Source organism: Pleurodeles waltl, chromosome 10, assembly GCF_031143425.1.
Source record: "Pleurodeles waltl isolate 20211129_DDA chromosome 10, aPleWal1.hap1.20221129, whole genome shotgun sequence".
Taxonomy (NCBI): Eukaryota; Metazoa; Chordata; class Amphibia; order Caudata; family Salamandridae; genus Pleurodeles; species Pleurodeles waltl.
Window position 1 is genome coordinate 749,708,433 of NC_090449.1, and position 12,126 is coordinate 749,720,558.

The following is a 12,126-nucleotide window of genomic DNA, read 5'->3' on the forward strand; positions in this document are numbered from 1 at the left end:
TTTTTAAAAGGAGGCCTGCCAAAAAGGGTTATTTAGACAGGTTGAATTTGTAGTTTAAAATTGCACAGCCAGGCTCCAATTGTAGGGCTGGAGACATGCTATATAGTGCCACTGCTGTGAATGGCAAAATCAGTGCTGTAGTCCTCCGCTGGCATTTAATTTACAGAGCCTGGGTGTAGGAAAGTACCATCTTGCCTAGCATGTTACCCCCATTTTTACATGTATGTAAGTTTGTTTTTGCCTGTCTCTCAGGGATCCTGCCAGCCAGGACCCCAGTGCTCATAGTTTATGGCCTGAATGTGTGTACCTGTATAGTGACTAACTGTGTCACTGAGGCTCTGCTAACCAGAACCTCAGTGCTTGTGCTCTGTCTGCCTTTAAATTTGTCACTATAAGCTAGTGACCACTTTTACCAATTTTAATTGGCACACTGGAACACCATTATAATTCCATAGTATATGGTTCCTAGGTACCCAGGTTATTGGGGTTCCAGGAGATCCCTATGGGCTGCAGCATTTATTTTGCCACCCATAGGGAGCTCGGACAAACCTTTACACAGGACTGCCACTGCAGCCTGAGTGAAATAACACGCACGTTATTTCACAGCCATTTTCACTGCACTTAGGTAACTTATAAGTCACCTATATGTCTAACCTTCACTTGCTGAAGGTTAGGTGCAAAGTTACTAAGTGTGAAGGCACCCTTGCACTAGCAAAGGTGCCCCCACATAGTTCAGGGCCATTTCCCCGGACTTTGTAAGTGTGGAGACGCCACTACATGCGTCCACTACATATAGGTCAATACCTATATGTGGCTTCACAATGGAAACGCCGAATATGGCCATGTAACATGTCTAAGATCATGGCATTGTCCCCCCATGCCAAACCTGGTATTGGGTTGCCAATCCCATGCATCCACGGGCTCCACTATGGACCCCGGGTACTGCCAAACCAGCTCTCTGGGGTTTTCTCTGCAGTTACCACTGCTGCCACCCCAGCGGCAGGGTTCTGCCCTCCTGGGGTCTGGGCAGCCCAGTCCCAGGAAGGCAGAACAAAGAATTTCCTCTAAGAGAGGGTGTTACACCCTCTCCCTTTGGAAATAAGTGTTAAGGGCTGGGGAGGGGTTGCCTCTCCCAGCCTCTGGAAATGCTTTGAAGGGCACAGATGATGCCCTCCTTGCATAAACCAGTCTACATCGGTCCAGGGAACCCCCAGTCCTTGCTCTGGTATGAAACTGGACAAAGAAAAGTGGAGTAACCACTCCCCTGTCCATCACCACCCCAGGGGTGGTGCCCAGAGCTCCTCCAGTGTGTCCCAGACCTCTGCCATCTTGGATCCAGAGGTGTGAGGGCACTCTGGAGGCCTCTGAGTGGCCAGTGCCAGCAGGTGAGGTCAGGCACCCCTCCTGATAGGTGTTTACCTGACTAGGTGGCCAATCCTCCTCTGAGGGCTATTTAGGGTCTCTCCTGTGGGCTTTTCCTCAGATAACGACTTGCAAGAATTCACTAGAGTTCCTCTGCACCTCTCTCTTCGACTTCTCCCAAGGATCGACCTCTGACTTCTCCAGGACGCCTACAAGACTGCAACAAAGTAGCAAGAAGACTACCAGCAACATTGTAGTGCCTAATCCTGACGGCTTTCTCGACTGTTACCTGGTGGTGCATGCTTTGGGGGCTGCCTGCCTTCATCCTACACTGGAAGCCACAAAGAAATCTCCTGTGCGTCAACGGAATCTTCCCCCTGCTTCAGCAGGCACCAAACTTCAGCATCACCAGTCCTCTGGGACCCCTCTCATTCTAATGAGCGTGGCCCCTGGAACACAGTTGGTGGACCCCAGTGACCCAGACTGTCCAGTGGTCCAACTGCCCAAATTTGGAGGAAGTAAGTCCTTGCATCCCCTCTCCAGACAGTAATCCTGTGCACCATGTGAACTGCAGCTGCTAGGGCTTCTGTGCACATTTCCACAAAATTCTTCATGCACAGCCAAGCCTAGGTCCCTGGCACTCTGTCCTGTGATGCTCAGCTCCCTGAGTTGATCTCCAGCTTCGAGGCACCCTCTTTTGCAGTGTTGAGATGACCGCCTTTTTCAGACTTCTTGAACCCATGTTCAAGTACTTCTGTGGGTGCTACCTTTTTGTGCGTGAGCTCTCTACGTTGCTGAGGGCCTCCTCTGTCTCCTCTCCCAAGTGGCGACCTCCTGGTTCTTCTTGGGTTCAGGCAGCACCCTTTTTCTTCAACCATGACTCTTGCAGCTAGCAAGGCTTGTTTGCTGTCTTTTGCCAAGGAAACAACTCTGCATCCTCCAGCAGTCCATGGGACATCTTCTGCATGAAGGAGAAGTTCCTAGCACCTTCTGTTGTTGCAGAATCTTCAGCTTCTTCCATCCAGAGGCAGCCATTTTGCACCTTCATCTGGGGTTTAGTGGGCTCCTGCCCCCACCGGACACTTTTGTGTCTCTTGGACTTGGTCCCCTTTCTTTGCAGGGCCTCAGGTCCAGGAATCCGTCTTCAGTGCTTTGCAGTCTGTTGTGGTCTTTGCAAAATCCTCTATCACGACTCTAGTGTGTTTTGGGGGAAATAGTGGTACTTTACTCCTACTTTCCAGGGTCTTAGGTGGGGTATCTTGGACACCCTTAGTGTTTTCTTACACTCCCAGTGACCCTCTACACACTACACTAGCCTAGGGGTCCATTCTCCATTCTTGGTTTGCATTCCACTTTCATAGTATATGGTTTGTGTTGCCCCTAGGCTATTGCATCCTATTGTATTCTACAGTGTTTGCACTATTTTCTAACTGTTTTACTTACCTGATTTTGGTGGGTGTGTATATTTTGTGTAGTTTACTTACCTCCTAAGGGAGTATATCCTCTGAGATATTTTTGGCACATTGTCACTAAAATAAAGTACCTTTATTTTTTAGTAACCATGAGTATTGTGTTTCTTATGATATAGTACCTATATGATATATGTGTTATATTAGGAGCTTTGCATGTCCCCTAGTTCAGCCTAAACTGCTCTGCTATAGCTACCTCTATCAGCCTAAGCTGCTAGAACACTACTAATCTACTAATAAGGGATAACTGGACCTGGCACAAGGTGTAAGTACCATCAGGTACCCACTATAAGCCAGGCCAGCCTCCTACACTGTGTAGATTTGGTACCATCTACTAGGGACTTATACACAAGTTAAATAAACCGACTAGGTGCATACCAATTTTACCAAAACATGCACTTTACCACTGGTTAGCAGGGGCAAAGTGTACAGAGATCTATAACCAATACAAATAGTGTTCTGCAGAAAGATAAAACAAAGCTGGGTGACCCTGCAGAGCGAGCAAATTACTAACACTCATCAACTGAAGGCTGTTTCTTGGGATTCTATCTGAGGTCTCAAAACAAAAAAGTCATGACGCATTTTACAGATTATATATAATGGTGATTTCTTCTTGTATACTGTTGAGTGGCTGATTGATGTAATGTTAACTGATTAAAAAACACAACGAAGCTGTGAAAAGCAGCTATGGCATGGGTAAAGCCCTGCGTTAGATCGTCAGCATATGACGAGCCCCTTGGGTTGACAGTGCCACTATTTGTAACAACTCAGATTGTTTCTAGAGTGAAATGGCTTGTGTGTTGGTGGTATGGGCATGTAGTGAAGAGTGAGCAGTTGTGGGAGACCCTGTTAAACAATGGAGTGGTGCGTGAGTACAAATTGAGTATATGCATGTATAGAATGAGGGTGAGCATAGTGTTTTGTGAGTTCAGAATAACTCGTTGGATTAAATACACGGTAAAAGGTGAGGCTATGTCAGTGCAGAGTCAGTGATGTACCTATCCAAATGTGTTAGTGTGAGTGCAGGGTGTAGGTCTACATATGTGCCTGTGTGTCTACCTATTGCAGGGTGTGTATGTGTGAGTGCACAGTGAGAAGAGTACTTGTGTCACTACAGAGGGATGTGCCAGTGCCGCGAGTGCACAGTGAGGCCTGGCCTATATTACATGTCAAGGGGTATGCAAGTGGGAAGGCAGAGTGAGCATTGTGTTTTAGGAGCTCTAGCTTAGCTTAAATCTCTAGCTCTGTTTTAGCTCTAGCTAAGAGCTAAGCTTAGAGGTTTTAGCACTAGCTAAGCTAAGCTTGGAGCTAAGCTAGGTTTTAGATCTTGCTACGTTTTCTGACTGACTAGAGTGAAGAATGTGCCTGAGTGAGTGCGGAGTGTGCCTGAATGTCTGCAGGGCATATTTATACTCTGTTCGCGCCAAATTTGCTTCATTTTTTTACGCAAATTTGGTGCAAACATAACTCCATATTTATATTTTGAGCCCCATTGTGCAGGTCAGCACAGCAAGTGACTTGCTGAGCTGGTCTGCGCCACAGGTAAAGGGCAGAAATTCACTGTATTTACAAGATACAGTGCATTTCTGTCCTTTCCCCCTGGGCTCACGCACAAATTGCTGCCTAGCGGCAATGCAGGCACCCTTGCACCATGGTGTAAGGGTGGCTGCGTTGTTAGCAGGATTGTTTTTGTGCAGGAAAGGGCACCTTTCTGCACATAGACAATCCAGGGATGCAGCACAAATAGAAAAAGGAAACAAGAAGGAAAAATAACAATAATTTTCCTTGTCGCACCTGCCCATGGGATGCATATAGTTTTGATGCACTCCCAGGTTTACAGATTATTGTAACTCTGGGAATGCATCAAAACCCATCTGTATTGAGTGGGAAAACCCATTGCAATGGCCATAGCACACCTCCTTGAATCTTCTAAAGCAACGAGGCAACTTGCGCTGCATTGCCTTACACCTAATCTACGAGGGCATGAAAAGTCACAAGAAGTGGCTTTGCTCAGCATTGTATATATGGGTATGCACTATGTGCTGGCGGTGATTCACAAAAGTGACACACCGGGAGTTGATGGGGCTTGTACATAAGCTCCTAAATTAACTTGTTTCCTATTGGTACTGAGAGCTCAGAGTGCAAGCCCATTTTAACCAAAGGATGGGCATACCATATCCCCTTTGAAGTTCTCCACCTCAAGGAAGGGACATCGAATGAGATGGACAACAGTCCATAGAAAAGGTGCGTAAATGTTGGATGTAAATTATAATTTTGGAGACAATACTGCAACCACGTTTCCTATTGGAGTATTTTCAAACTTTTGCTATGCCTTTTGCAACCATCAGGGGAGAAAAAAAGTGTTTTCTAGTACAGAGTTTAATATATTCAGAAAGCCATTTGTGCACATAAATGCAACTTACACATGTGATCGTTTCACACGCCTAGGTTTTCACACAATGTGATCTAGCACTGCAAAATCCATTTTTAAGGAGGTAAAATTAGCAAAACCCACAAACTTGAATGTTTGTGCTTATATTGATAACGTTTTTCCGGTTAATTCCTCCAGGGATGTGAATGAGTACATTATTTTGCTAAGAGGGCAGGAGGGAATGCTTGTAATTTTGATGGAGCTATGAAGGAAAGTATGTTTCAAGTGTATAACAAAAAATAAAGAGGAGCATAGAAAACACTTCATTGTACACAAGTACTACTTTTTTCATTTGAATGGACGCCCAGCATTAGGCTGGAGCAACTTCTTCCATTTCATATATTACATAAAAGTACAAAATCATTTTTTTTCAATATTACTCACTGTTTTTTAATGGCAATGATTTTGTTAAAGAAAACTTACCTTAAACAAGAAAGTACTGAAAACAATGTGGTTAGAATATAGGAGGTGCTAAGGAAAGGTGCCATTTCTTGGACGTGTCCTTCAATCTCTCGTTGGTGGGATATCGATGTAAAATAGGACACCTGCCAGAAACATGAACTGTGTTAAAAATTACCTGTTATTTCGAACCTTCTGGTGAAATAGTAAAATTGCAGGTAAGAGTTTCATAACTTTATTTAGTGTAATCATGAAGATCTGCAACAAAACTCTGTAGATTAACAAAATCAATTCTAATGCAAAACATGTAAAAAATGATTACACAAAGTCCTTGATTATGGCAGGTGCCTCCAATGAGTAGCTCTCAAGCTATTGGTAGCTCCCCAGCTACCTAATTGAGGCTGTCCTGTGTGCAGCCCAGTCTACTAAATTATAAGCTTTTGCTTGATTGAATTAATATACACATATCAAAAAGTAAAAGTGTGCATTTAAAACGGAAATGTAAGTATTTTCGGAGCTCATAAGCTGACGCATAGAGAAACAAAGGCTTTCCATTATTTATTTAAATTTAGAAGTGAGTGGTAAGTAGTAGAGCATAGGGGAAACATTACTATTATTACTACCTTGGCACCAGGGTCATATCAGGTACTGCTGATATTTCTTACCCACAGAGATGCATCCTACATTGGCAAACCCTTTTTTACATTACTGCTGCCAACTATGCCTGATGAACTAAGATCACTGATGGTAATCTTGATTATGGTGGCCACTAACACTATCTGGTTTGTTACTGTCACTATTATAAAAAAATAATATCAGTAGTTGGTGACGATTTTCATTGAACATAAGTCGCTTTTATCACAGAAGAGGTTGGAAAATCCTGTTCTATGGCTTTCATATGATTTTGCAGAGAAACATTTGCTGGGAATTTTATAATTTTTCAGTGTTTTAGCTATTGGCTCGGTTAATCCAAAACGACATGTTTTGTTTCACTGTAGCAGCTTCTAAGGCAGACTCACAGACATTATTTACAAATGAAGAATTGTTAAAAGCACATAATTATGGCCCAGGCCTAGGGAACGATTGCAGGAAGCAACAGGCCACGATTTGCGCTACCCTGAAGTTTCTTAAGAATCCTGGGGTAGTAATTACCAACAGTTGCTATGGCTCAGAGCAGATCTGAGTGCCCTTTTCTTATAAGGCATACACATTTAATGGATAATTTCTCCCAGTATGTGAATGATTTTCAGAAACCACAGCTCAGAAACGGGTGGCAGAAATTGACATTTGCTTTTTCTAAGCTTTGCAGTCTGAACATCATACACTAAATCAGAGACATTTTGGGCCAGATTTAAACTTTTTTAGCACCGTATTTGATTCATTTTTTGATGCATAAGCGGCACAAACTTACAGAATATAATTAAATTAAGAACGTTTGCGCCGCTTTTGCGTAAAAAAATGACGCAAATGCGGTGCTAAAAAAGTATAAATCAGGCCCTTTGTGTTAAATGTACCTGCTTTTGAGAGGGTGAACGCATAGTAACAGACGATCATCTATGCATTGTGTCAGGACAACTGTTCATGATGCAGCCACTGGTCTCTTTGGGTGACCTTTGGACTTTGATGCAAGATCGGGAAGACTGCTTGCAGCCAAAAACTCCCTTTTCATCTGAAATCGGATTACAAGTAGTAAGACCACCTGTCCCTATTTTCCGCCGGCTGCCCTGAATTTGTGTGCCCTGCCCATGAAGGCATGGATGGTCTGTTATTCATGCCTTTTGCCCGTAATTTTGTACCAACATCTAGCCCGAGGATGTGCTCGGCACGAGGAGGGCCAGCAGGTGTGCAACAACCTTTCAACCGAAACGGCTTTAGCCCCCTTCACCCTCTCAAGTGTCTCAACCCTTGCTACTGCAGCTTCCTTGACATGCACAATTCTTTAACTCATGTGAGCTGGACTGGGCTGCGCTGGAGATGGGACCTCAAAGACAGCCTCCTTTAAAGTATTTCATAGGTCATCAAGAGACTTAAATGATGGGAACTGTGATCCTGAGTGAAATGGGGACGTCAAGAGTGGTTAAAAAAGAACAACTTTTTCTACAACTATTTTGTTGGTGTTTTACCTTGGGCTGTTGATTGTGTGGGATGATATCCCTGTGACGTAAAACACCAGAAAACCCCAATTTAACTGTGCTTAATCCCCTGGTAGCTTGGCACAAAGTAGTCAGCTTACATTAGAGGCAATGTGTAAAAGTATTTGTGCAACCAACACACAGTAATAAAGTGACAACACAACACTAGATAAATCCCACACTAATAAAAAAAATGAGAGTACAATTTAATGGATAATTTGAGATCAAAACAACAAAAATCCAATTAGTAAAAGCGGAGTTATGAAAACAAGCACTTAGAGGCAAAAAGCTCCAACCATGGATATCTTGTCGGGGTGGAGTGAGTCCAAGTCATAAGTTCAGGCCAACGGCAATGGAGCGCCAGCTAGATACAGGACTGATCTTAGTTAGCAATCAAATTACATTGTGGTCTGGATATCAAGATGCACAGTGTTTGAGCCAAGCTGCATCAAGAAATCATCACCAAGGAGATGCAATGTGAGGTCCGGCATCCATATGCATTGGTCGGGGGCGAAGTCGATGAAGGTTTAACGTTGAGATGCAGCAAGCTGCACCATTATCAGGGAAGTCGCTGGGTCTGCAAGGACTTGAGCTGTGATGCTTCCGCACAGAGGACGAGACGTGTCATTGTAGAAGAAACTGGTGGCCTGTGAGGACTTTTTGCTGCGATACATTAGTGTTGAGATGCGTCCTTCTCGGATGGTGCTGGTTTCGAGCTGCGTAGCAATGCATCACAATGTGTGGTGTTACATCAATGTCAGGGAGTATGTTATGTCTCTGCAACTCAGAACAGGAGGTCAGCTAACTGCCCTTGAAGACACTGTAGAGTTTCCATGTCAGGTCAGTCAGGCTGGCCACAGCAGTAGAAGTGTCTTTGAGCAGCAGATGAGGCTTTTGGGCTGAAAGCACATCCTGGCAACAGGGCAGACTTCACAGCTGGGAGGTCTTTCTTCCTGGCAGAGTCCACAAGTTCAGAAATTAGTGTGTCTCAGGGTCCCATTGTTATATCTCGTGCCCACTTTGAAGTCTGAGAAGCTTCTGATGTTTACAGAAGATGTGTAGAATTATCTGACTCCCTTCCCTGGCCCCAGTCTGTCTGAAGGTACAATAGAATAGTGTGAAGCCCATATTGTGAGGGAAGGGCACATCCTATAGAAGTGCAAGTGTGATAGGTGACAGCCCGGCCTCCTCATCAAGTCAGAGATGGCCCATCCTGCCAATATTCAGACCATCTATTGTGAGCTGTCTGGGAGGATGCTCAAAGGCCAATTGCCAACTACACAAAGTCATGTGACCCAGGAAGAAGACTGCAGGCACCAAAGGGTTAGAAGAAATTATCAACTTTCTAAAAGTGGGTTTTCAGAATTGCAACTTAAAATCTGAGTTTACCATTAGAGAGGATTTAAATTACAATTCCTCAGACACAAATCTTGAATGTCATGCCTGCTCCCAATCAAAAGTTACTGCTTATGAAAGGTAACCCAATATTATACTATGGGAGAGGTAAGCCTTTGCAATAATGAAAAACAAATTTAGGAGTTTTTCACTACCAGGGCATGTGAAACATAAGAATACAAGCCCAACCTTTTTAATACACTGTACCCAGCTCTACGGACAGTTTAGGGCTTACATTAAGAGTGACCTATATGTATTAAAATAGGAAGGTTAAAGCCTGACACAAGGTTTATTTTGCCAAGTGGAAATGGCAGTTTAAACTGCACCCACAGGGTGCAATGGTAGGCCTGGCACATGTTTTAAAAGGCTAGTTAAGTGGGTAACACAATAAATGCTGCAGGCTCACTAGTAGCATTGCATTTACAGACTGTGAGTACAGGCTGTACCACTTTGCTAGGGACATACAAGTAAATTAAATAGGCAATATGAGTGTTTGGTACATTGGCCCTCCTGAGTCACTTTTTATTAGCTCCCAGGCATTCAGAATATGGTAGTGTGACTTTTGATTTTTGAAGGCTCACCATAAGCTGCAGTGGTTTCCTGTTTCTAGAAGGATCCTCTATAAGGTTCTCTGCTTTGCCCACAGAGCCTTTTATGAAACAGGTCCCATGAAGCTTTTGTGTTCACTTCCAAGTCTAATTGATCTCTTCATTTTAGCTTTGCCCTCCTGTTCTCCCCAATTTAGAAAGAATTGTTGGGGGCTGTTGGTATGAGGGGCATATTCTTGGTCTTAGGTGTAGGAGGCTGGCCTGGCTTATAGTGGGTACATTATGGTACTTACACCTTGTGCCAGGTCCAGTTGTCCCTTATTAGTAGATTAGTAGTGTTCTAGCAGCTTAGGCTGATAGAGGTAGCTATAGCAGAGCAGCTTAGGCTGAACTAGGAGACATGCAAAGCTCCTACTATACCACTTATATAGCACTATATCATAAGAATCACAATAATCAGATTTACTAAAAATAAAGGTTCTTTATTTTAGTGACAATGTGTCAGAAATATCTCAGAGGATATACTCCCTTAGGAGATAAGTAAAATATACAAAATATACACACAAACCAAAATCAGGTAAGTAAACAGTTAGAAAAGTAGTGAAAACACTGTAGAATACAATAGGATGCAATGGGCGTAGTGGCAACACAAACCATATACTAAGAAAGTGGAATGCGAACCACTTAGGGACCCCAGGCATAGTGTAATGTGTAGAGGGTCGCTGGGAGTGTAAAAAAACACTAAGGGTGTCCAAGATACCCCACCCCAAGACTCTGAAAAGTAGGAGTAAAGTGACCCTACTTCCCCAGAAACACACTAAAGTCGTGATAGGAGATTCTGCAAAGACCACAACAGCCTGCAAAGCACTGAAGACGGATTCCTGGACCTGAGGACCTGTAAAGGAAGGGGACCAAGTCCAAGAGTCACGAAAGTGTCCAAGGGGGCAGGAGCCCACTAAACCCCGGATGAAGGTGCAAAATGGCTGCCTCCGGGTGGAAGAAGCTGAAGATTCTGCAACAACAGAAGGTGCCAGGAACTTCTCCTTTGCAAAGAAGATGTCCCACAGCGTGCTGGAGGACACAGAGTTGTTTGTTTGGAGAAAGGCTGCAAATAAGCCCTGCTAGCTTCAAAGGTCAGGGATGAAGAAAAAGGGTGCTGCCCGGGTCAAGAAGGACCAGGAGGTCGCCACTTGGATGAGGAGATAGATGGGGCGTTCAGCCACACAGAGAGCCCACGCAGAAGCAGGCAGCACCTGCAGAAGCACTTGAACATGGGTTCAAGAGAACTGAGGACGGCGGTCATCTCAACACTACAAAGGAGAGTCCCACAAAGCCGGTGGTCAACTCAGAGAGTTGAGCAATGCAGGACAGAGTACTGGGGACCTGGGCTGTGCTGTGCATGAAGGATTCCTTGCACAAGTGCACAGAAGCCATAGCAGCTGCAGTTCACACAGTACACAGGATTACTGTCTGGCGTGGGGAGGCAAGGACTTACCTCCACCAAATTTGGACAGATGGACCACTGGACTGTCGGGGTTACTTGGATCCAGCTCCTGTGTTCCAGGGACCACGCTCGTCACGATGAGAAGGGACCCAGAGGACCAGTGAAGCAGAAGTTTGGTGTCTGTGGTAGCAGGGGGAAGATTCCGTCGACCTACAGGAGATTTCTTCTTGGCTTCCAGCGCAGGGTGAAGGCAGACAGCCCTCAGAGCATGCACTACCAGGAAACAGTCGAGAAAGCCTGCAGGATAAGGCGCTGCAATCTTGCTGGTAATCTTCTTGCTACTTTGTTGCGGTTTTGCAGGCGTCCTGGCGCAGTCAGCAGTCGATTCTCGGCAGAAGTCGAAGAGGGAGATGCAGAGGAACTCTGGTGAGCTCTTGCATTCGTTATCTGAAGAGAAACCCACAGAAGAGACCCTAAATAGCCCTCAGAGGAGGATTGGCCACCTAGTCAGGTAAGCACCTATCAGGAAGGGTCTCTGAGGTCACCTGCTGGCACTGCCCACTAAGAGGCCTCCACTGTGCCCTCACAACTCTGCATTCAAGATGGCAGTGGTCTGGGATACACTGGAGGAGCTCTGGGCACCACCCTTGGGGTGGTGATGGACAGGGGAGTGGTCACTCCCCTTTCCTTTGTCCAGTTCCGTGCCAGAGCAGGGGCTGGGGATCCCTGAACCAGTGTAGACTAGTTTATGCAATGAGGGGACCATCTGTGCCCTTCAAAGTAATTCCAGAGGCCAGGAGAGGCTACTCCTCTCAGGCTCTTAACACCTATTTCCAAAGGGAGAGGGTGTAACACCCTCTCTCAGAGGAAATCCTTTGTTCTGCCTTCCTGGGACTGGCCTGCCCAGACCCCAGGAGGGCAGAAGCCTGTCTGTGGGTTGGCAGCA

General features: G+C 45.0%; 1 protein-coding gene across 1 annotated transcript in view; it reads right to left on the reverse strand.

The window, feature by feature from the left end:
- The window catches only part of LOC138262452 (patched domain-containing protein 3-like), a 257,050-nt gene that overhangs the window by 207,288 nt on the left and 37,636 nt on the right, over window positions 1-12,126 (reverse strand). Inside the window, exon 2 of the mRNA XM_069212345.1 lies at window positions 5,686-5,807. Coding sequence (XP_069068446.1) covers window positions 5,686-5,807 — 122 coding nt within the window. The remainder of the gene's footprint in view (window positions 1-5,685; window positions 5,808-12,126) is intronic.